Source organism: Colobus angolensis, unplaced genomic scaffold, assembly GCF_000951035.1.
Source record: "Colobus angolensis palliatus isolate OR3802 unplaced genomic scaffold, Cang.pa_1.0 Scaffold362, whole genome shotgun sequence".
NCBI lineage: Eukaryota > Metazoa > Chordata > Mammalia > Primates > Cercopithecidae > Colobus > Colobus angolensis.
In genome coordinates, this window is record NW_012116955.1 from 2,573,720 (window position 1) to 2,600,121 (window position 26,402).

At 41.4% G+C, this 26,402-nt stretch overlaps 1 protein-coding gene across 6 annotated transcripts in view; it reads right to left on the reverse strand.

Annotated features, from left to right (window-relative positions):
- The window catches only part of SYNCRIP (synaptotagmin binding, cytoplasmic RNA interacting protein), a 35,231-nt gene extending 8,897 nt beyond the window's left edge, over positions 1-26,334 (reverse strand). For 2 of the 6 annotated variants that reach the window (XM_011953504.1, XM_011953503.1), the window contains exons 1-10: positions 25,799-26,327; positions 24,292-24,451; positions 23,447-23,565; positions 23,219-23,326; positions 19,664-19,777; positions 19,388-19,564; positions 6,577-6,712; positions 5,105-5,310; positions 1,928-2,077; positions 1,479-1,600 (exon numbers count right to left, since the gene is read on the reverse strand). In XM_011953504.1, the coding sequence (XP_011808894.1) occupies positions 1,479-1,600; positions 1,928-2,077; positions 5,105-5,310; positions 6,577-6,712; positions 19,388-19,564; positions 19,664-19,777; positions 23,219-23,326; positions 23,447-23,565; positions 24,292-24,439 (1,280 nt within the window). In that variant the 5' untranslated portion in view covers positions 24,440-24,451; positions 25,799-26,327. Of the gene's footprint in view, positions 1-1,478; positions 1,601-1,927; positions 2,078-5,104; positions 5,319-6,575; positions 6,713-19,387; positions 19,565-19,663; positions 19,778-23,218; positions 23,327-23,446; positions 23,566-24,291; positions 24,452-25,798 lie in introns of all 6 variants that reach the window. The other 4 variants (XM_011953502.1, XM_011953505.1, XM_011953507.1 and 1 more) reach the window with 4 other exon arrangements.
- Positions 26,335-26,402: the final 68 nt, after the last annotated feature.

Below are 26,402 nucleotides of genomic sequence, written 5' to 3' on the forward strand. Positions count from 1 at the left end.
ACCAAGTAACAAATTTAACTGCTCTAATCACATTATCTAATATAATCTCCTGTACTTACATTCTGCTACTTTAATAAATTAACCATATATCGTCTTCTGAAAGAAATATAAAGAAGTTATTTTACACTGCCTTTAGTATATCCAGGAGTTTGCAATACGGAGCATTAAAACTAACTCTTTTGTAGTCTTCCTTCTTTTACACTATCATCAAACCTACAAAGTATATTTTCTTTGGTCCCAGAACAAGCATGGGTCACTTGGATAATCACAATACAAGAGCTATTACATAATTAAGTCTGATCTCATTTTAGAATTGAAGAAATTGAGGCTCAGAGCTTGCCAACTTGTCCAACTGCACAATTAACTGCAGAAACTAGAAATTGATCAATTCCCTGATTAAGAAGTAAGAGAAATATGTAGAAGCATCCTTTCGACTCCCAAACAGGGCAATCAACAGAAAATTAACTTTGAATAGTATTAGCAGTGATTACTGTTCTCACATTCAACAATTACCCCTCTTCTAGGAAATCAATAACTAACTTTTTAGGAGCTAACTTCAATTCTTACCCAACTAAGTTTCCTTCAGTCTTAAGCAGATACCTATTTACAGATTCTCTAAAAAGGTCTCCCTAATTAGTATAACTCATTGCACACCTACTTGTTTTCTTATCACACTGTTGTAATTTTAATACTCATTCCATTTTCAAAATCCATCCATGGCACATGAAATTTTTGGGGTGGCAACGGGCACTACTGGTGAAGAAACAGTCTATCATGAATAGAGATTTAGTATTTCCTACCTCTCAGAGAAAAAACTCTCTACCCTTTAACCAAACATATGAAGATACTTGGACAGCTAATATTTAAGACATTTTCAAGAGAATATTCTATAAAATATGTAGAAAATATGCTAGATAGGCTGGGCGTCGCGGCTCAGTAATCCCAGCACTTTGGGAGGCAGAGGCGGGCGGATCACCTGAGGTCAGGAGTTCGAGACCAGCCTGGCCAACATGACGAAACGCAACCTCTACTAAAAAAAACACAAAAATTACCAGGCATGGTGGCGCATGCCTGTAACCCAGCTACTCAGGAGGCTGAGGCAGGAGAATCCCTTGAACCCAGGAGGTGGAGGTTGCAGTGAGCTGAAAGAGTACCACTGCACTCTAGCCTTAGTGACAAAACGAGACTCTGTCTCCCAAAACAAAACAAAAAAATGCTACACAGATTTTTCATTTTGCCAATTTACCAAAATTCCACTTATTTACAATTCTGATTATTTTCACAAATATGGTCAATAGTAAGAGTTCAATAAATACTTTTTTATATCATTGGTGTTTCCCTATGACTCAAAGCGTTCAAGTCTTCTTTAAAGGGATGTTATGCATTTGTTTAAGAAGTCTGATCAACACCTGTTATTTTCCAATTAGTGTATCAATATTAAAATTTATACAATTTTTAAGTATACAAATTTCACTCACATTTGATTTTTTGCTGCTTGCCTCTGAGCTTTTCTTTCTTTCCTTTTCTGATCTGGTGGCTTGGCAAAAACAATTTCAATATTTTCTCCCTCCAAGTCTTTGCCATTCATTTCTTCCATAGCCTTAAAAAATTAAATAGTCAATATAAAAATAGGACTTCCAGACAATTATGATTCATTTAAAGCTAGAAAATCATTTATCATTAATGTGGGAAGGACAACAGAAAGCCCCATGGAGGCAGTCAGATAATTTTATATAAAGATGCAGATCTTCAACTATTTTTCATTTTTACTTAGAAAACTGCCAAGCTCACTAAAACCAAAAGGTTTTAGTCTGAGTGGATTCCATGGACTTCCAAGTTTCCTCCAATTTGTAAAACTATTTTGAGATTCTAAGATGACTAGAAGTTGTTAGTCTGATTTAGATGCCTATAATTTCACCATATTTACCTTGACAGCACCATCTCGTTCATCAAAATGAATGAATGCATAATCTTTTAACTTCTTCACTCGTTCCAGTTTCCCAAACTGACTAAATGCCTTTTCTAAAATCTCTTCTGTTACAGTATTGGCAAGGTTGCGTACAAACAGCACTTTTACCTAGGCGGAAGAAAAAAAACCCCCGTATTATTTCCAAAGAATTCAGTTTCTAAGATACCACCACCCCACCCTACAAAGTTAACTTATATCACAATCCATTAGAAGAACGTCAGAATACAAAAAAAAAAAAGTTTTCAACTCCTTGGGTAAGTATCAAGGAGAACTGCTAGATCATGTTGAAAGACCTGAAATAGATGCTTTGCAAAAAAAGATACACAGATGGCAAAGAATCTCATGAAGATGCTCAATATAATCTGTCATTCGGGAACTGCAAGTTGAAACTATTAGTATGGCCAAAATCCAACACACTAGAAATGCAGGTAAGAATGTAGAGCAACAGAAACTCTCATTCACTGCTGGTGGGAATGCAAAATGGTATAGCCCTTTTGAAAGACAGTTTGGCGATTTCTTACAAAACTAAACACACACTTTCATATGACCCAGCAATCCTGCTCCTTATTTACCCAGAGTTGAAAACTTACATGCACACAAAAACTTACACAGGGATGTTTACAGTGAGCTTTATTTGTAATTGCCAAAAATTTGCCAGACGCAGTGGCTCCTGCCTGTAATCCCAGCAGTTTGGGAGGCTGAGGCGGGTGGATCACCTGAGGTCAGGAGCTCGAGACCAGCCTGGCCAACATAATGTAACCCTGTCTCTGCAAAAATACAAAAATTAGTTGGGTGCGAAGGTACGCACCTATAGTTACAGCTATTCGGGAGGCTGAAGCATAAGAAATGCTTTAACCCAGAAGGCAGAGGTTGCAGTAAGCCAAGATCGTGCCACTGCACTCCAGCCCGGGTGACAGAGCCAGACTCTGTCTCAAAAGAGAAAAAAAAAAACTTTTTTCCAAAAATTGGAAGAAACCAAGATGTCTTTAAGTGGGAGAATGGACAATTGTGGCACGTACAGGAGGAATATTATAACCATTATAAAGAAGTAAAAAGCCACAAAATGACATAGAAGAACTTTAAATATGTATTACTAAGAGAAAGACGACAATGTGAAGGTTACATAATGTATGGTCCAACTATGTAACATTCTGAGAAGGCAAAACTATGGAGACAGTGACTGACAGTGGTTGAATGGGGAGGGATGACTAAGCACAGGACAGAGGAATTTTAGGGCAGTGAAACTATTCTGTATAATACTATGATGGAAACACGGTTATACATTTCTCCAAACCCACAGAACATACATCTAGAGTGAGACCTCATGTACACTATAGACTTTGGGTGATCAATCTATGTCCATCAATTTTAACAAACATACTATTCCAGTGCAGGATACTAGCAGTGAGGATGGCTGTGCCTGTGTAGGGGGCAGAAGTCATGGCAATTCTGTGCTTTCTGCTATAAACCTAAAACTAAAACTGCTCTAATGAAGTCTACGAAACCAGGCTACATCAGTAATAATTACTAATTAATCATTCTTTTGCAATTAAAAAAAGATAATCTTTTCCTAACAAAGTAAATACCATACCCTCTAAGAGAGCTATGGAATGTTTAGCACTTAACACAAGTGATCAAAACTAATTAGAACTTGCTTTTGAAATCTTAAAGGGGGAAGAAATGTTCAAAATAAGATAAACTGTTCTCTCAATCCTGAAAGCTTCTCAAAGTACAATTACAAAATTTAATCTTTTCACTAACATTATCACTTCCTCCTAAAATACTTGAATGCCATCTGAATGTGTTAATCTAAAGTGCTAACCCAGTGAGACTTCACAGGCCAGAGGAAAAAAGAATCCTAACTATTTTCTTTTCTCTAGGAACACTTATCCTTCAATAATATTTATAGTTCCCTGGCAGTTCACATTACACTCAATTTAACTGAACCAGTGGTATCTGACACCTAACCTCGAAGAAATAAAAGGGGAATTCTTAAAAGACAAAGGGTAACTGGGGCATGGTGGCTCATGCCTGTAATCCCAGCATTTTGGGAAGCAGGACTGCTTCAGGCTAAGAGTTCTTAAGACCGGCCTGGGCAGCACAGGGAGACTGTCTCTACAAAAGTTTTTTTTTTTTTTAAATTAGCTAGGTATGTTGGTACACACCTGTAGTTCCAGCTACTCAGGAGGCTGAGGTGAGAAAATCTCTTGAGCCTGGGGCTACAGTGAGCTATGATCATGCCCCTGAACTCTAGCCCTGGGCCAGAGACCTAGACCCTGTCTCTTACCAAAAAAAGAGGACAAAGGACAGAACCAGTAACTGCAAATTACTGCACTAATGTGTAATAAAGTGTTGACTCAAGGCATGTTTATTCTCATAGAATGTCTCTACTGACTGCTGAAACCAGGATACCTAATAATGGCTAAATGTAACTGCAAGCAGCTCTGCTGGGGCCAGTATAATTTACTATTTTTAGGAGTAAGACTTTTAACCCCAAAACCATGTAAACTAATGGTGCCATTCTCAAAAACTCAAATTGCTCTTAAAAAACACACAAAATGGAAGTGAACTGTCTACAGCATGTAGGCTACTTCATTATAAGATTGTGATGGCTATACAATTATGGCTAAGTATCCACGAATCAATTTCTGTTTTCACTTTGTAGGCACATAGTATTTCCAGTGTGCACTGCCTAGTTCCTTAGTAAAGAACATTTCTCCCAACTCTAAAAATATGGTTTAAAAAAATGTGTACAGGGCCAGGCACAGTAGCCTCACACCTGTAATCCCAGCACTTTGGGAGGCTGAGGTGGGTGGATCCCAAGCTCAGGAGTTCGAGGCCAGCCTGACCAACATGGTGAAACCCCAGCTCTACTAAAAATAACAAAAATTAGCCAGGTATGGCGCTGGGTGCCTGTAATCCCAGCTACTTGGGAGGCAGGAGAATCACTTGAACCCGGGAGGCGGAGGTTGCAGTGAACCAAGATGGCACCATGGCACTCCAGCCTGGGAAACAAGAGAGAGACTGTCTCAAAAAATAAAAAAAATGTATACAATTCATTTTATGTTTCCTCCAACCCCCCGGCACTTCTCCCATTAATCCCTCAAAAAAGATTTTTAACTTGACTATCATTACCTTTGCCATAACCTCAGGATCAGGATCTTCTATAGGATCAGCCCATTCAACAGTTCCAACATTCCCCCAGACCTTGACTTTACCACTCATTAACCTACGCCTTGCCTGGGCAGCTGTTTTGTGATCTTCATATTCAAGAAAGCAAAAGCCTCTGTTTTTTTTCTTGTCATCCGGTTGGTGGTATAAAATGACGTCTGTAAGACCCTCTGCAAGTAAGCAACCATTCCAGGGAAATTAGACAAAATAACTAGCAAATATAAGTGGATCAAAGGATTTATCTAATATACTACTTAAATATCAAAATGAAAAGTCATCTCTTTTCTTCACGAGACATCTTTATAAAAGACTATCAAAAACTAGCTCCAGATTATTTTCCTAATCTGTTTCCGATTTTTTCAACACAGAAATCTCCAGAAAAGAACACTTGTTCTTTTAATTAGACCTAAGGACTGTTTTTGCTTTCACTAATTAAATCAGAGAGGCAGATAAAAAATCTTCATATAACTGTTGTAAGAAAATGGCAGTATAGATCAAACATGGCTATTTTTCTTATTATGCAAATTAAAAAACACTAAAATTCTTTTTAATGGCACTTTTCTGGTCTTAGATATCAATGGCTTTATTTCAAATAAAATATAAGTTATAAGTACTGCATAAAAATTTCCAATGTCCTGAAGGTTGATAAGAGGCTGATAATTTGTTAGATACTGCTGGCAGACCGAAATATTTTCTAATAAAAGCAACCTGTCATTTATAAGTTGTTATAAAAGACATTTTACAGTTCAAAAAAATTTTTATCATGTTGACAATATATAAACTCTGTTTATGGGCCAGGTGCGGTGGCTCACGCCTGTAATCCCAACGCTCTGGGAGGCCAAGGTGAGCAGATCACTGGAGGTCAGGAGTTCAAGACCAGCCTGGCCAATATGGTGAAACCCCACCTCTACAAAAAAAATCCCAGCTACTCAGGAAGCTGAGGCAGGAGAATTGCTTGAACCTGGGAGGTAGAGGCTTCAGGGAGCCTAGATCACACCGCCACACTCCAGCCTGGGCGACAAAGCAAGACTGTCTCAAAAAAACAACTCTGCTATGGCAATACTTATTATTCCTGTAATTTGAAGAAAATCAATCATTATTCACACAATTCTACTAAGAACATCAACTAACACCTAGAGAAAGAACACACAGAGAAATACAATCTTCCAAAACATGGAAAGAACAATGATTTTACAGAATGAATTCAAATCCTAGCTGTATTCCCTACTAACCTGTATAACGTTTGGCGAGTTATTTCCAAAATCCCTGAATGCCTGTTTTTCTAATCTTAAAAATGGGGTTACCTACACTTCATAAAGTTGTAGTGAGGACGTGATGAGTCAATAATTGTATTTAGAACAATGCCTAACTGACAGAAATATGCTATTATCTTCATTATTAAAAGCTGCATCTCATTCCAAATAAATCCAACTTACCTGTTACTTTGCTAAATTCTTCAAGAATCTGTTCCTTGGTTTTACTCTTAGGAATAGAGCCCACAAAAAGCCTATTGTTGGCAACCGAGATGCAGACACCAATGTGTTTTCCAGAACGAATTTCATGATTATTATACTGAAAAGATAAAAAGTGCATCATGTTTTAAATTACTTATAATATACAACTAGAAGAGTTTATTATAAAAGATACACAAGAGCAAATCATCCTTTAAAAACTAGTTTACCTTAATTCCCATACAAGGGAATTATGAGAAACAGATTATATTAACAAGACCCACTGGACAAGTTTATGAACCAATTTAATGCAAATAAAAGGTTATTAAATCCTTTGATTAATGAGAAATAAGATCTGCAGCACCTTATTTAAATTCAAAAAGTGCCAGTTCCTCAAAAACTTAACTTTTACTTAAATTCATCCCGTCAACCAGTTACTCTCACACAAGAAAAACTGATCCCAAGATCAGCAAGATCTCTGCCTTTCTGTTAACCAGCACCTAAATCTATTTTTCCATCTTCCCTTCCCCTTATCAAAAGTTGCAATAAGAAATTTCAGGCTTCAAATATTTAAGTCTAAAAAGACAGCTTTATTTCTGAATCCAACTGTACTTTTTCCCCATTTCATTTTCATTATGCATATAACAAAGTTATGAAGGAGAAAGAAAAGTAGATTGGTCACAGCAAAAGTATACAGAAACAACTTTAAAATGACAGTAAAAAGTGAATTTAATTTTCAAGTAACCATATCCCAGATTACCATAAAGCAGAGGCAAACAGCAATGTGTCAAAGTGACAAATCAACCAATTAGTATTATTCACAAACCCAAGCTCAAAAGTATCCAAGTAATCTAGAAAAGTGGATTATATGGGTTAAAATTACCACCTCAAAATTTATGTTACTAATAATGGTGGCAGCAGCGGCAAAAATTATTGATTAATCCCACCACACCTAACCTCAAAATCTATTCTACATGTGGAGCTACACAAACTAAAGAACCAACATCAATTTCCATAAAACTTTATAGAACCACCTTATAGCAAAAGAAACCATTCTTCTATTATGCCCATTCTTGCTAGGTACAGCAGGTATAACAGAGGAAAACATGTAATTCAGAAAGTTGAGTCCTCCCTGTCCCTTTCTCCATCTCCAGATAATCAAAATTTAGTAAGGTTCAAATACCATACCTCTAGTTCAGAAAAATGTGTTGCTTTCTACCCCACTATTCTGTACAGGCTATTCAAGTGCGTGGCCATCCTGATCCCAGGTTTATCTCTATTTCTCTACATTTATGCCAGAGGCACAAGGTTAAAAAAATTAGAAGGATGACTCCTGTTACTTCTCCTTTCTCTCTCAAATACCTTTTTATATCAACATGTTTATGTGGGGTTTTTTTGTGTGTATGTTTCCCGAGACAGAGTCTTGCTCTGCCGCCCAGGCTGGAGTGCAATGGCACTATCTTGGATCACTGCAACCTCTGCCTTCTGGGTTCAAGCAATCCTCCTCCCTCTGCCTCCCGAGTATAGCTGGGATTACAGGTACTTGCCACCACACCCAGCTATTTTTTGTATTTTTAGTAGAGACAGGGTTTTACCACGTTGGCCAGGCTGGTCTCTGAACTCCTGATCTTGTGATCCACCCGCGTCGGCCTCCCAAAGTGCTGGGATTACAGGTGTGACCCACCACGCCAGGCCACATGCAGTTTTTATACTCCTATGGCTCTGAAGATACTGCCTTCCTTCCCTGAAACTTTTAACCACACAAACTCCTCTGGATATTTGTAAATTGAGTTCAACCACCCAATACTTCAATCCATAAATCCTAAAAGGGTCAACAAAATACTCCTCCATGTTAACACAGACCAACAGTTCTTAACAGAAGTGATTTTGCCCCCCAGAAGTCATCTGACATTCTTGATTGTCACAACTTGGAAAGATGCGGGGACTTGCTGCTGGTATCTAGTGGGTAGACAGAAGGATGCTGATAAACATCGTACAACTCAGAAGACAGGCTGTCACAAAGAATTATCTAGTCTAAAAGATCAGCAGTGCTGAGGTTGAAAACTCCTGCCATATACTTTGTTTTCTCACATAGCATTTATGTCTTTCTCTTCCATCAGACTAATAATCTTTTAACAGCCGAAATATGTTACCTGAATGTAGCAGAGCTATGGCTGAATCCACCATTGCACAGAATTATGGACAAGTAGATTATAATGCCTTATTTTACAAATAAAATTAAACTAAGAACACAATAAATTACTTTAAAATATGTACATTCCCTAGATTCTTATAATTTAACATCAAGCAGCCGGCCTTAGTGACAAATCAGGGGTTTTCAAATTGGTCATCCAATCACTAATTCTAGCAATTAACAAAAACAATTAAAATATCAGAAAAAGGTGGAAAGAAATACCAAGTGTGTAAAGGCGAAAACAGGAGTAATTCTGGGGATGACGGATTTTGGTATAATGAGGGGGGAACTGGTATTTTCCAAATGTTCTAAAAACAGGAGCTATTAACTATAAGAAAATACCTAATACTATAAAACTTCCAACAAAAACTTGAATTCTTAGTTCTACCAAGAAAATACACCATTAAGAGGAACCAAAATCCTTGTAAGAAATCTAGGAGGCAAAGGCAAAACAACAGACAATGGAAACATTCCATCAACGCCAACAATCAAAGAAATATAGAGAAGACAGCTAATCTGTAACATAGGCAAGGCAACACTTCCATTAACCATCAACATTAACAATGTTGCTTCAAATTATTAATGACCGTTTCCATTATTATCTACAGAAAGACCATTTTTTTCTTTCCTACCCATCATCACTAGCCCTGATGCTAATCAAGTTAGCCAAGGCATGGTAGGTAGAAAGTACAAAGGATGGATATGGTCTGAATAACATAAATAACACAAAGATTTAACAGGATTTATAAAATAAACTGCTGATTCCTCCCTACCCACATTTTTTCAATTAAAAAAACTTGGGCCGGGCACCGTGGCTCATGCCTGTACTCCTAGCACTTTTGGGAGGCCGAGACAGGCGAAACTGCCCAAGCTCAGGAGTTCAAGATCAGCCTGGGCAACACAGTGAAACCCTGTCTCTACTAAAATACAAAAGAAATTAGCCGGGAGTGGTGGCAGGCACCTGTAATCCCTGCTACTCAGGAGGCTGAGGCAGGAGAATCGCTTGAACCTGGGCGGCAGGAGATTGTGCCACTGCACTCCAGCCTGGGTGACAGAGCAAGACTCCGTCTCTACAAAAAAAAAAACTTGGAACAATTACACTATTATAGGTAACACAGAGAGTAAACTGGCTCTCCAATGAAAGTAAGTCATTAAACGAACAAAGTAAGGAGACTCTATGGGTATATTGTCCAACTATAACAGAAGTAGGACCTAGAAATTAACATTTCCTAAAGCAACGCCCCATCTATGGATTCCGCATGCTTTTTTTGTACATATACTTGAATTGCTTAACCTTTCTTATGCTAATGACACTCTATCACCTAAAAACAAAAACAAAAAAAAACACTTATCCCAGCAAGATGGGTAACAGTGAGTTAGATGGTGAAGCAGGCAAAACAAAAAACAAATGTGAATAAGAGATTCTAATTTAATACTAGTAAACCCTAATTCAAGAGGTAAATGTATCAGGTCACTACAGTGGTATAAAAACACGAGCACAGAAAAAAAAAAAGTCTCATCTTTCCTACTCTAGAAAGGTTGGCCCTGGATCTTTAGTTAGTTGTAAAAATCTAGCTTTCAAGCTCAATACCACAGCGAGATTAAGCAAACAGAAAATGAAGGTTAATTATGATCATGAATCAATGTGAGGCTTCAGTTTTTAAGAACACCAAAACAGTAGTACAGTCTGGAACATCCCTGTCATCAAGGCTCAAAATTTTAAGTCACTTTTAAGTCCTTCCTTCGTAGTCACCAAATTCTCAGAAATTCAGCAATGTCAAATTTGGAATCTGATCCAGAAGAGGCTGCTTAGTCCTAACTCTTCTCAGCAAAGCCACTACCTCCAAAGCCATCCACATTAAAGATTTTTTTTTTTTTTTTTTGAGACTGAGTCTCGCTCTGACACCCAGGATGGAGGGCAGTGACGCGATTTCAGCTCACTGCGGCCTCCACCTCCCCGGTTCAAGTGATTCTCCTGCCTCAGACTCCCTAATAGTTGGGACCAAGGGATGCGCCACCACACCCTGCTAATTTTTGTATTTTCAGTACAGACAGGGTTTCACAACATTGGCCAGGCTGGTCTCGAACGCCTGACCTCAGGTGACCCGCCCGCCTCAGCCTCCCAAAGTGCTGGTATTAGAGGCATGATCCACCGTACCCAGCCTAAAGATTTCTTAATGATAAAGCCTTCTTCACAATGAGCCAAAATCTACTTCCTTAAATAAACCTATTTATTTCCCCCAAATGACAGCATTTCATATACCTGGCACACACGCACATGACTCAGTTGTTCCCTATGCTTGGCTAATCATTGCTTCTCTGATACCTCCAAGAAATACTGACAAGTGTCACTATAGAGTGACACTCTAAGAAAATACTGTAAGTGGAGACTGAAACAGGAGTCTAGAATAAACTGGAGCTTATTACTAATTTTCCACTTCTAGACACCATACCACTCTTACATATGGTCTGTTACCCTAGCTTATTTGGCAACCACACATTACTGACATCACAGCTTACTTGTTAAACTAGTGTAAATACTTGACTTTAGTCAATTCCATCTTGATAGATACAAAGTTTCTTTTTCAGGCTATCAAAATTTTTTCAGATCCTGACCATCATCCAAGGCATTAATCACTGCATGCAGATTCAAGTTACCAAACATATCATAAACAGTCCAATTACACTTTCAATTGTTGATAAAAACTAGAATACAACCTACAGCATACCATTATAGCCTTTCTCTTTCCAAAATCTCCCACCTTTCTCCTTTCTCTTGCTGCCACCCTCCTCCTGGTCTTTGTTCTCTTTATTCAAATAATCTTCATTATTCAGCCATTTACATCATGCCACCCACACCAGGGCTCAAAAAGGGGGTGAGGGGCGCTATGCAGCTTAGTATGAACTGCTGGCACTGACTTTATTACAAGTTTTATTTCCACAAAACACTGCCTCAACTAGATCCACCTTTTCTCTTCACTGTGCTGCTCAAACCTCTTTATTGCAAAGCCTTCTCCAACAACCTAACCCAGTCTCCCTTCATCCTTCCTTTACCCTTTGCACCATTTGCTTCCACTGTTAACAGTAGTCTTTCATGTTCTATAAACTCTCTAAGAACCTGTCTATCTGCAGAAAAAGTTTTCATGCTAAATACACTATTTGCTAAATTACTATTACAATATCTCTGAACCTATCTTGGCAACTACATTCATCAATATGGCTGCACATGAGGCCGAGTCAAATGGATCACTGGAGGTTGGGAGTTTTGAGACCAGCCTGGTCAACATACTAAAAATACAAAAAAAAAAAAAGGGCCAGGTGTAGTGGATCGGGCCTGTAATCCCAGTATTTTGGGAGGCCGAGGTGGGCGGATCACAAGGTTAGGAGTTGGAGACCAGCCTGGCCAATATGGTGAAACCCCATCTCTACTAAAAATACAAAAATCAGCTGGGTGTGGTGGCGCTCACCTGCACTCCAGCCTGGGCAACAGGGCGAGATTCCGTATCAAAACAAAACAAAATTAGCCAGGCATGGTGGTGGCTCCTGTAGTCCCAGCTACTCAGGAGGTGGAGGCAGGAGAATCTCTTAAACCCAGGAGGCAGAGGTTGCAGTGAGCTGAGACAGCGCCATGTGCTCCAGCCTTGGTGACAGAGTGAGGATTTGTCTCAAAAAAAAAAAAAAAGGGTTGTACACACATCATGACTGTATACACAACCAATCTGGTGACTAAAACCATCAGAGCTATCAAAATAATAACTTGTGGGCTGAGCACGGTGGCTCACACCTGTAATCCCAGCACTTTCGGAGGCCAAGACGGGCGGATCACAAGGTCAGGAGATCAAGACCATACTGGCTAACACGGTGAAACCCCATCTCTACTAAAAATACAAAAAAATTAGCCGGGCACCTGTAGTCCCAGCTACTCAGGAGACTGAGGCAGGAGAATGGCATAAACCTGAGAGGCGGAGCTTGCAGTGAGCCGAGATTGTGCCACTGCCGCACTCCAGCCTAGGCGACAAAGCGAGATTCCGTCTCAAAAATAAAAAATAAAAAATAACTTGTTATGTGCAAACAGATTTCATCTATTCCAATGTTTGTACACAGACATTATTAGTACTTCATCAGGATATTTCCATTATTTAAGATTGTCATTGAATTGCAGCATCACTACCCTTGGGCTCCAATTCCAGCAACATACCACACAAATACACAAACACACCTGCCTGCCCTTCTCCATGGTCTTTAAATCAACATGTCTATTTCCAAACATCCCCTAGGTGGGTAAGGGAAGAAAGCATCATCACCTATTAATTCACCCTAATCATAGGGCAGCTAGAAGCACAGAATTGTAAATGGAGGCTATTAAAGCAGCAAATGGTCCATGAGTTACACAGGAATATCAGAGAGCAGTGGTTAGCTATTTATTGAGCACCTACTATATATTGGGGCACAGTTCTAAATGTTAGGGAGAGAGAAAAAATACATATATTCTAATGGGAAAAGACATGTAAATAATTTACAAAGTCAAAAAATAATTACAAGCTCATCCAAGCAAAATCTAGTTTACCATTCTTGGAATACTGTCATGGGGGCAACTGGTGGTAAGGTGCTCAATGTCACCTTACCTGAAAAGAATCAGTCATAAACGGGCTGCTTTCAACCCCTACGAAAAGCAGAACAGCAGAAGGCAGCCTTAAAACGACAATGGCCATGGCTTGGCTGGGCACGGTGGCTCACGCCTGTAATCCCAGTAATTTGGGAGGCTGAGGTGGGCAAATCTGTTGAGCTCAGGAGTTCGAGACTGGTGTGGCCAACATGGCAAAACCCCGTTTCTACTAAAAATACAAAAATTAGCCAGGCATGGTGGTGCACACCTGTAATCCCAGCGACTCGGTGGCTGAGGCAGAACTGCTTGAACCCAGGAGGCAGAGGTTGCCGTGAGCTGTGATCGCACCACTGCCCTCCAGCCTGGGTGACAGAGTGTGACTCTGTCTCCAAAAAAAAACAAAACAAACAAAAAAAAAAAGCCATGGCTTACTTGAAAGACAAAAAAAGACTACGACGCATAGCTAAAAGGGTAATTCAAAGGAAGAGTGGGGAAAAGAAGAAGGAACTTGTCTGAATAGGGTCTTGTCTGTAAGTCATTTTTCAGCATAGGAATGCTGTAATCTAATCGATGTTGCCAAATATAAAGGGCAACAGAAGGCAGTGAGACTAGCTAGGTTTCTTCAGTAGTCTGAGTGGTAAAAATGGTACCTTAGACTTAGGGTAGTAGCAGTGAAGATGATAGAAAGTGTCAGATGCCAAAATATTTTGGCAACAGATGGAACCTACTTCCTTAACTCTTTAACACTACCTAAACCACTGCATAATTTAAAGTTATCAGGCTACCTGGTGACATAACTTGTAGAGTTGCCTTAAATTGTTATGTCTAACAATAGGGACCTCAGTTAAAGAAATGCGGCATCAAACTAGGGCTGGGATGTTTAGCTGTATCGTCTCAGGCAAGTCTATTTCCACAACCTGGCAGAAAAGGTTGTTGAGACACAATTTAAAGGTAATAATATAGCATCTAGCAAAGCTCCTGACCCTTAACAAGCACTCGAGTAGTAGCTATTAATCACCTTTTCACAAGTTTAGATCTTGCTTCCCTAGCTAGATTATCATCATTTGCAAATGGATTTTTTTCATTCCTCAAAATAAAGGTAGATGTTGGCTAGAATCAGGGTCATTTAAGAAACTTGCAGTTGCTTTTAATTAACTTCATGCTTCTTCAACTGTTAACATCAATTAACCCATTTTTGTAAGTCCACATACAAATATAAAGTCTACAATACTATTTAACCTAGAGAAACTAATCATTGCTGTATCAGTATTAAAAAAACAATGCCAAATACCTAAAACTATCTCAACCTAAAATATTCCTCCAGACAGAGGTGCTTCAATCTTGTCTGATCTATAAATAATGCAAAGGAGGCACAAGGCACTTTCCCAGCATTTAGTTATATATAACTAGAATGGCACTTCAATTAAAAATTCACTTTGGACAGAATTGTAACAAGTAGAATCTCTCAAAACATAACACAGTAGAGAGAGTTTCCAAAGTATGCGCCCTTGAAGAATATACTTAGGAAAGGGGTATTCACATCCACAAATGAATACAAAGTGTATCCAAAACAACTTGGGATTTATATTTTCTCTACAATGTTTCAATTACTTCACTTTCTCTAAAATCTAGTTTTTTGTTGTGCTAAAGCAAATCCACCAGATCCTACCTACAGTAAAGCATCCTTTTAAAAAAAGCAGACAATGGCCAGGCACAGTGGCTCACACCTATAATCCCAGTAATTTGGGAAGCCAAGGCAGGAAGACTGCTTGAGGCTAAGAGTTCAAGATTAGCCTGGACAACATAGTGAGACACACCTCTACAAGTTTAAAAATTAACCTAGCATGGTGGTGCCCTCATAGTCCTAGCTGCTCAGGAAGCTGAGGCAGGAAGATCACGTAAGCCCAGGAGTTCAAGGTTAGTGAGCTTTGATCATCATACTGCACCCCAGCAAGGGCAACAGAGTGACACCCAGTCTCCAAAAATAATAATAATAATAATTAAAACAATTTACTTAAGGCTGGGCACAGTGGCTCACGCCTGTAATCCCAGCACTTTGAGAGGTTGAGGTGGGCGGATTACGAGGTCAGGAGATCGAGACCATCCTGGATTACAGGGTGAAGTCCCGTCTCTACTAAAAAAAAAAAAATGCAAAAAAAATTAGCTGGGCATGGTGGTGGGCGCCTGTACTCCCAGCTACTCAGGAGGCTGAGGCATGAGAATGGTGTCAACCTGGGAGACGGAGCCTGCAGTGAGCCGAGATCGCGGCATTGCACTCCAGCCTGGGCAACAGAGTGAGACTCTGTCTCAAATAAATTAAATAAATAAATAAATAAAATAAACCATTTACTTAAAAGTAGGCTGCATGTGGTGGCTCACACCTGTACTCCCAGCACTTTGGGAGGCCGAGGCTGAGGTCAGGAGTTTGAGACCAGCCCGGCCAACATGGTGAAACCCCATCTCTACTTAAGATACAAAAATTAGCCAGGCATGGTGGCGCGCACCTGTAATCCCAGCTACTCGGGGGCTGAGGCAGGAGAATCACTTGAACCCAGGAGGCAGAGGTTGCAGTGAATCAAGATCACACCACTGCACTCCAGCCTGGGCAACAGAGGGTGACTCCGTTTCAAAAAAATGTACTGAAAAGTCAAAACAAAGCAAATGATGATATGACCAATATATTCTAGTGGCTGTATACCAATACCTACGATTGGAAATATTTTTTTTCCCCTTTTTGGTTTTTTTGAGATAGGGTCGCTGTTGCCCAGGCTGGAGTGCGGCGGCATGATCACAGGTCATTGCAGCCTTGACCTCCTGGGACCACAGGTGCACGCCACCATGCCTGGCTAATCTGTTACCTTTTTGGTACAGATGGGGGTCTATGTTTCCCAGGTTGGTTTCAATCAATCCTTCCACCTCAGCCTCCCAAAGTGCTGGGACTACAGATGTGAGCAACCACACCCTGCCAGAAGTATCTTTTAAAAGGCAACAAAATGCAAAGTCTCCTATTAATCAGGTAGTACCAAATAATTATGCCCCCAGAAAAGGACTCGGATGAGGACAGAGAAACAGAAAGAAACGTACAAAGTTTTAAGACAAGAGTTAATTCCTAAGTCAATCAAAAAGAATGCCTGATTATCTACAGAAGTTTCTCCATTATATTTACAAACTATATTAATAAGACTATATTCTAAGCAGCCTACAGCAATGCAATTTTGGAATTTATTTATTAAACAAGGCAACTGTACAAATGGAAACATTTCCAAGTCTCTACTGGCACTCAAAATCACTGTGTTACTAATGGGTTATAAACCATCTTCCTCTAATGATGTATCCTTACTGTAAGGTTTCTGGAAAACATCTATAAAAAAGTTACAGTGGTCACCTACCATAACTGGTATACTCTGATGGCAAGAATTAAGCAACCTACAATGTCAGTTTAATGATTCTTTTTCAAAATGGTAAAAAATGGATCTGACACCACTAGCTAAATTCTGCAGCAGTCCCTCAGTACATATAGGGGACTGGTTCCAGGAACCTACCAAAATCCATGAATCTTCAACTCTCTTAAATAGCGTAGTATTTGCATATAACCTACGAACATTCTCTCACACACTGGTGTATTGCTATTTTTTTATTGGGTTTTTTGGGAGTATCTTCAATCCTCAGCTAGCTGAAACTGAGAAGGCAGGACCCATGGTACAGAGGGCCCACTGTATTAGCTTTCTGTAGTTCAGATACCTCACTGCTTACTAGATCATTCTGTATTTTCACTTACTGCTACTTTATTGCTACTTGGCAAAAACATTCTATTCTTTTATACGAGATTAAAGGATTTTGGGCCAGGCAAGGTGGCTCATGCCAGTAATCCTTGTACTTTGGGAAGCTCTGAGGTAGGAGGACGGCTTGAGGCCAAGAGTTCAAGACCAACCTGCCAGCCACAGTGGCTCACGTCTGTCATCCCAGCACTTTGGGAGGTCAAGGCGGGCAGATCACTTGAGGTCAGGAGTTTGAGACCGGCCTGGCCAACATAACCCTGTCTTTACCAGATATACAAAAATTAGCCTGGCGTGGTGGTACGCACCTGTTTTCCCAGCTACTCGGGTGGCTGCAGCTGCAGCAGGAGAATCGCTTGAGCCCAGGAGGCAGATGTTGCAGTGAGCCAAGATCGTGCCCACCACACTCCACCCTGGGTGACAGAGACTTTGTCTCAAAAAACAAACAATAAAAACTAAAGGATTTCTAAGGTACCTCTTTCTAGAGCTCGAAATGCCCCTCAAATTCAACTGCTGAAACTAAAATTTTGACAACTCAAAGGTTACCAGTAAATCTGAATTCCCTCTAAAATAGAAAGCACTCTTTTAAGGGAAAAATCTGACATGATTTGAAAAGAAATATCTAAATTCTCAAATTCTCTTTATAAAGACTTATATTCTTTCAAGTGGCATACTTTTTTACTGTTAAACTTCCATCATACTCAATTATGCAAACCAGTTGGAGGTATTCACGCAATATAGAAAAGGAAGACTTGGCGGGGTATAGGGGCACACGTCTGCAATTCCAGCACTTTGTGGGACTGAGGCACGCAGATCATCTGAGGTCAGGAGTTCATGACCAGCCTGGCCAACATGATAAAACCCCGTCTCTACTAAAAATACAAAATTTAGCCAGGTGTGGTGGTGCATGCCTGTAATCCCAGCTACCGGAGAGGCTGAGGTACGAGAATCGCTTGAACCTGGGCGGCAGAGATTGCAGTGAGCCAAGATCACACCACTGCACTCCTGCCTAGGTGACAGAGTGAGATTTTATCTACCAAAAAAAAAGAAAAGGAAGACTTACAAGTTTTATTTTTCTCTTTAAGGCTTGCTTAAAGTGACAGACCTCATGGTAAGGGAAGGGGGAAAACTCAGGAGGGAGGGGAAAAAAAAAATCAGTCTGAAGATTTTAAGTTTGTCTGGAATTACCCACAGGATATATAAGCCAGATAAAGCAAATTTAACAAACGTGGCACAGTGAGAGCTATCTTGTACAAAAGTTCTCCCCAGTTGTATTGCTTGATACGTTCTATGGGTTTAAATTAGCCCCCAACTCTTCAACTATAAAATGCAGAAACACTTCAGTCACAGAACTTAATAAAACTAGTTTAAAGAAGTTATATAAACTGTAATTTAAAATATTAAAATCTCTTTCTGGCCGGGTGTGGTGGCTCATGCCTATAATCCCAGCACTTTGGGAGGCCGAGGCAAGTGGATCACCTGAGGTCAGGAGTTCGAGACCAGCCTAGCCAACATGGCGAAACCCTATCTGTACTAAAAATACAAAAATTAGCTGGACGTGGCGGCAGGTGCCTATAATCCCAGCTACTTGGGAGGCTGAGGCATGAAAATCACTTGAACCTAAGGGGTGGAGGCTGCAGTGAGCCAAAATCACGAAACTTCAGTCTGGGCAAAAAGAGAGAAACTTGGTCAGAAGAGAAGAGAAGAGAAGATTTCCTTTTTTAAAAAGTTGGAAAAATTACCAGGTCCTTACCTAACATCTGGTATTTTTAAATCAAATATTGCCACTCACCATAAAATCTTTTGTTTCATCAACTAGAAATGTATCACAATGTCTTTTGTCAATTGTTTTAGAAAAAGGGATGGCTCAGGTACGGCCGGGAAGTATGAGAGACCTTACCACAGTTACTTTTCTTAAATCTTTTCACATCCCTATAAATTTAAACAAACAGACAAAAAACATCACTAAGCCAGATGTTTCTAAGAACCAACTGCTAGGAATTCTACCATGCTGCCTTTTAGATGCGGAATCCTATCAACTATACATGCAAAGAATATCACTACAACGCTTGTACAGTGATATGGGGAAAAAAAAAAAAAAACACCTGCCTAAATCAGTACTTCAAAAAATGTTTGGTAATTCTTACGCACAATAAGAAAAAAACTTGATATTAAAGACAGTGAATGTGAAAACTGAAGGGAAAAAAAGGGGCAACTTACCAGTTTAACAGCCTCCTGAGCTGCTTCTTTTGTACAAAAAGTGACAAACGCATAACCTCTATTGAGACCAGTGAGTGGATCCATCATTAGACGAAGATCCCATATAGGTCCAGCTTTCTCAAATAATGGAACAAGTTCATCCTCAAATAGATCTCTTGGGATCTTCCCCACAAATATCTGTAAATTAAATATTAAGTAAAAACCATGGAGAATTGCTTTAGAAAACCAGATACCTGTGCTTTCACTACAAAAGGTACAAGTTTTTAGTTGCTTTACCTCAGTGCCAACAGAAGGCTGCTGACCTGAATAAACGGAATCTGGAGGTGGTCCCCCATACTTCCTCTGTCCAGTGGTCACATCAAGTGTGTAGCCTGTTCTTTCCAAGAGTGCCTTGAAAAGTTCAAACGTCATTAATACATTTAATTCACTAGACCACACCCATACATTTAGCAGTTAACATCCACCTTGCTCAAATCTTTCCAATTATCTTGGCATGTTCCCTCATCAACAAGTTTGTGATGTCTGTTTCAAAATTTCCCCTTAATGTGTACTTGTTATACTTCTAAATTATTACCAAAATTCCAGGGTCTTGTTCAATTACTTTCTAGTCTCTACTTAATTGAATAGTGTTCTTAATGGACAACAAAAAGATCAATCCATCAGCAACTTTCAAGACAGGATGTATTACTCTATTAACACCACCTTAAAAAATGATTGTACCAGGCCGGGCGCGGTGGCTCAAGCCTGTAATCCCAGCACTTTGGGAGGCCGAGACGGGCGGATCACGAGGTCAGGAGATCGAGACCATCCTGGCGAACACGGTGAAACCCCGTCTCTACTAAAAAATACAAAAAACTAGCCGGGCGAGGTGGCGGGCGCCTGTAGTCCCAGCTACTCGGGAGGCTGAGGCAGGAGAATGGCGTGAACCCGAAAGGTGGAGCTTGCAGTGAGCTGAGATCTGGCCACTGCACTCCAGTTTGGGCGACAAAGCGAGACTCCGTCTCAAAAAAAAAAAATGATTGTACCTAATTTGGTTGAGTATCTTTCAAGTCTGGATCTCTTACCCAATAAATTCCCTATAACCCCACTCCTAGGTACATACTGCCATTCTGGGCATTGTGCCAACTTCAGAAGAAATTACACTTCCCAAACCAAGTCTAGAAACTTGTGAGCTACAGGGAAAAAAATCTCCTATTATTTGACATTTTTGTGCCATATTTCATGGGACAGCATGGGTCATTCAGAAAAAGTAACAGCCAAAATGACTTTTAAAACTTTATGAGCCGGGCGCGGTGGCTCAAGCCTGTAATCCCAGCACTTTGGGAGGCCGAGACGGGCGGATCACGAGGTCAGGAGATCGAGACCATCCTGGCGAACACGGTGAAACCCCGTCTCTACTAAAAAATACAAAAAACTAGCCGGGCGAGGTGGCGGCACCTGTAGTCCCAGCTACTCAGGAGGCTGAGGCAGGAGAATGGCGTAAACCTGGGAGGCGGAGCTTGCAGTGAGCTGAGATCTGGCCACTGCACTCCAGCCCGGGCGACAGAGCGAGACTCCGTCTCAAAAAAAAAAAAAAACTTTATGAGACTGCAACGTTACATAACCTCTACATTTTAATTCCCAAAATGTACTGTTAAAATTTACACAACTCATATTTACTCAAAGCATTAAGAATTTATTCCTTATTCTAGGCAAAGTATAGAAAGAAGTATAGGCCGGGTATGGTGGCTCACACCTGTAATTCCAACACTTTGGGAGGCCGAGGTGGGTGGATCACAAGGTCAGGAATTCAAAACCAGCCTGGCCAAGATGGTGAAACCCCGTCTCCACTAAAAATACAAATAATTAGCCCAGCGTGGTGGCACGCACCTGTAATCCCAGCTACTCCAGAGGCTGAGGCAGAGAACTGCTTAAAACTGGAGGGGCACAGTGCAGTGAGCCAAGATAGCACCACTGCACTCCAGCCTGGGTGACAGAGCGAGACTCCATTACAAAAAACCGAAAACAAAAAACAAAAAAAAAAGAAGCATAGTCCTCCATTATCTGAAGGAAAAAAGTCAAATTATTCCCCTTCTCCACTGTCTCAACCACGAAGCACAAAGAGGTTTCCCAAACAAAACCAATTCCATTAGCTAGTACATTCTGAAATAAAAACAGACTAACCCTAGCCATCTGACAAAATGTATCAAAATGCTATTATTTAGGGTCACCTAAGTCTCTGAAAATTACTGGCCAGACTTTTAAAACTTCTAACTCAAAGGACACTAAATGTTTATGAAAAATACTGTAATTCATGAAAACATTCATAAACTTGCTCACATCTATGATTATAACATAAACTAAATCAGTAATAGCTCATCTTTCCATTTTCTCACATGTAATCCCTGTGCTATAAAGGAGTTTTTAACCTTAATCGTTATGACCCAAATAACACTTTTTGTCAATCCATAAAAACAAAAAGGAAAAACTTATTCCCTCTGTCAAACTTCCTCTAAAAATGTCTCTATGCCATCTTACCACAACTTAGGTCTCATTAAAAATTTAAGCGGACGGGTGTGGTGGCTCACACCTGTAATCTCAGGACTTTGTGAGACTGAGGCGGGTGGGTCATGAGGTCAAGAGATCGAGACCATCCTGGCCAACATGGTGAAACTTCATCTCTGCTAAAATTACAAAAATTAGCTGGGTCTGGTGGTGCCTGCCTGTATTCCCAGCTACACAGGAAGCTGAAGCAGGAGAATTGATTGAACCCGCGAGGTGGAAGTTGCAGTGAGCCAAGATCACACCACTGCACTCCAGCCTGGGCGACAGAGTGAGACTGTCTCCCCACCAAAAAAAAAAAAAAAAAATTAAGCCATCCCCTTCCAAAAAAAACTGAAAGTCACAAACAAAGTTTAAAAATTTTAGTAAGTTCCATCTAGCTCACAAATGCAGACTTAATTACAACTGAATTACAATAGAGACAACTATACGCCACTTTTATGGAAAAACTAGATTTACAAATAAAACTCAATTCACTCACAGCTAGATCTGTGAAAGCCTCAAATTCATGGCTATCTTTACACAGCTAAATCCATATACCAACCTTTTCCATATTCTAGGCTTTCCCTGTGTCCACACCAATACAACAATGCTCAAGGCCTATACCCTTAACTGATTTTTTAAAACCATACGCTTGGCTCAACAGCGCTGGCACACTACAAAGCACACCAGGTTAAAAAGTAATATGATCACCACATTGTCTATAAATAAGAAAACTCACCAATATAAAGATCAAAACTGAGCTGAATTTGAAGCCACTCAGTATAATCTTAAACCAGAAAAAAGAGCCTTCCCCTCCTAGCCTCAGTTTCTCATTTACATATACACACTAAACAATCTTACTGTTAAAGCTGCTTTGAGAAATAATCTAATAATCCACTGATGGAAGTGGAGGGCAGCAGGGTAAACATTCTACATTCACTGGGGTTTGAGACTCCTAAGAAAAACAGTTGCCAAGTGTACATTCTCCACCAGTATTCAACTGTCAGTAAGCTGGCTTTCCAGCTTTTCAAAAAATAATCTAGAGGTATGATGGGTGTATTTATTTTAATCTTTTATCAGAACTACCAATAAAAGATTTAAACATCAGTAGCTGGGTAACATGATAAACTTCACAGCAAACTGCTTTAGAAACAAATAGTTAAAAGAAACGAAAAAAAACAGGAATTAGGAAAGATTGATGAATTATCTCAACATCTAACATACATCCATTTCATACTCAAGGAATATTTACCAAAATTAGGAAAGTTAAAAGAACTTTAAAACTAAAGGGAGTATAGAAACACATACCTTAATTTTTGCCTCATCTGGTCCTTTACTAGAATCTGCTACTTTGGTCCCTTGTTTTTCTCTCTGCCTATAAGTCTTCATGACTCCACATAAAAAGGCACTTTTGTTCTGCAAAAAAATGTTCCATTAATATTTAACAATAACCACATCTGAGTCTAATAAAATTTAGCAGACAGTATCAAAACTACTCAAATTTTTTAACTCTTTTCACACTGACATTAACATTACCTGAACATGAGAGAGATCACTGTCTTTAAACTGCTGAAGAACTGCCAATGCACCGTCTTCATTGAATTCTTTTAAAGCTTCAATAGCTCTTTCATCTAAATCACTATGTGCAACTAGCCCTGGAAAAAATAAAGGTTATCAGCTTTTAATATTTTTAGAAAAGATTTTTTTGAGAAGACTATGTTGGCAATACAGGTACATGTGTGCCTTTACAATTCTTCTACTCCCCTTATTCATATCTGAAAAAAAAAAAAACACACTTCAGCCACTCTGAACTGCATCCTGAACTAAACAGGCCCTGCCAACCACACATACAATAATGAGCTAACTTCTTTTACATCTTTTATCTCCAAAGTCTGATAGCTCTGAGCACTACAGTATGTCTACAGTATACAGGCTTACGAATCCTAGAATCAACCAACAAAGTACCAAGCATGACAACTGAACCTCTACTCATTTCATATACCACCAGAAAAAGTTAACAGCCGCACCAAAAAGACAAGAAAACGAGTCTAGTTACCAAGTTATTTAAAAAGAATCCTACGATAAAAATACTCAAAAAAGTCACATGGCCTGTTCCCAACATTAGCAGCTGTTGCTACTATCATATACTTACTTATCCATCAGGCCAGCATGCAAGCCAGCCTTTAGCTCCTAACCTTCTCTTCTTCCCTCCCTCTATACATCTTAACCTCTACTTCAAACTTAAATTAACCAGCTATCACAACAAGCAAAACTCCAGTTCCCACACTTATTGGAAACCACAAAAAGTTGCTATTTTAGCTCAAAGCCAGAAATCCAATAGAAAAATTTCATAATGTAATTTTGCAAGTGTTAGTTCTTACCTGCAACGTAAATTTCATCTAGTTTTTCAGCAACTTTCTGTGGTAAACCAGCATCAAGCAATGTCTGAAAATTTTCTGAATGGATAACTGCAGAAGTAGTATCCATGGGCTCTTCAGTACCATTTCCATTAACATGTTCTGTAGCCATGTTTCCAGAGATCTGTTCAAACGCAATAAGCAAAATTAAACTAGGATCTTCAAAAAGAATAGAGGACAATATGAGAGCCCCATCTTTACTTTCTCTACCATTGACTACACCTGCTAGCCTGTGCCTCCCTTTAAAAAAAAGCCTTACAGTCACTATCGCCTGACAAGCCAGATTTGGAGCACAGGGCACAGAAGGACCGATTCACTATATTCTTCCTTAGCACCTCCCCTGACTCACCTGCTAACACTCCCTAGGAAAAACCATATTACAAATACAGCCCAATCAGCACGGGTACGAGCCAGCGTGTCACATGCAGCTGTGCCCGTTCGGAAAATGAGGTGTGTGTGGAGAAAGCAAAACTGGGCTCGTCTCTCTCAAAGATAAACCCCCCAAAGTGCGCGCTTTTCCCGCCTGCCGCTTATAGATCAGTAACAACAGCCAGCGAAGAACAAAGCGCTCATACAAGCCACCTTCCCACCACCCAATTTCTCCACCCTTCAACCCCGCACCCCAAAGCCCGCCCCTGACTCCGCACCGAGAGCGGCAGTCTCACCACTGCGGCCGCCAGGAGCCCATTAGAAACACGTGCTCTGCGCCTTCCAATGTCCTACAACTTCCTTCAACGGAAACCCAACGAATCCCAAACCAAGACGACCATCACTGGTTCCCAACATCAACCCGAAGCCGCGGTCGGAGCCCCCAGAAAGCTGCAGCAGCACAATCTCGCCCCTAAACACCGAGGCAGTGGCGGCGCCAGGCCACAGGCTCTCCCCGCCCCCCAGCGCTGCCGTCTCCGCCGTGACACATGGCTCTCCGCCCCGGGCGCTCCCCGGGCGCCGGCGACCCCCGGCCGCCCGCCCGGCCGAGACGTGACCCGTGGAGCGCGGTGCAGGTCCCCACCCCTTACCCCTCCGTGCAGTGACTGCGGCGCCGGCCCGGCAACCCAGCAGCGGGAGGGCGTTCCGCGAACAGCCCAACGCCCGCGGGACTGTGAGCACCGCCCAAGCTCGCCGCACGGCTGCGGGACGAGACCCACTCCTCTCCGCCCACTCCGCGCCGCGGCGACCGCCACGACAGCACCAACTCTGAAGCCGCTCGCGGTCCGTGTGGGCCACGGGACCGTGGAGGCGCCTCCTCCCAGAGCGCCGCAGACAAAGCCCGAACGGCAGCAGCACATGGAAAGGAGGAAGTGGAGGCGCGGGCTGCGGCCTACTCCCAGGCAGCCTCAGTCAACGTGCTCTTCTCCCCCTTGGAATCCATTTTCCAGAAAAGCCGGTTTCTCCCCGCGCCACCCTCCCCCAGCTCACTCCACAATGTCATGGAGCTCCCCTCCCAGACCCGGGTTCTGGCGGTCGTTACCTCCCCGTTGGGCTGAGGCGGAGGAATCCTGTCTGATGGTATCGGGTTGCGGGAAACGCGTGCTCGCTGCTCCCTGTGTCCGGCGCGAGTGGAGCTGTTGTAAAATGGCGGCCGAAGCTCACGCCGCTGGCAGCAAACCCGATCCAGTTCCACTCGCCTCCGAGCGCGCTCCCGGTGCGCGCGCGCGCCCCCGCGTGACCCCCCTTCCTTTCCCTTCCCTCCCCTCTCTCGCGCGTCCGCTTCACTCACTCACTCCCTCAGCCCCTGCCCTCCTCCAGCTCCTCCTTCTCCCACTACCACCACCACCACTAGCCTCTGTCCGCCTTCTCTCAGCCTTTGTTATTCCCGCCCCCCGTTCCTTTCCCCCACCGCTCCCACTCCCCTTTGCGGTCGCTCAGGCACGAGTGGCCGCCTTTCCCCTTCTGGCTCGCACGCTCCCTCACTCCCTCCCTTGCTTGCTCGCACTCTCGGCCCCGTCCCCCAGTCCCTGCCGAGTCGGCTCCTCTCTTTCTCTCTCCCGCGCTGACGTGACGACGTAGCCTACGCCTCGGGACGCGCGCCCGTGGGCTCCGCCCCCCACGCCGCACCGCCTTCCCCGCTCCTC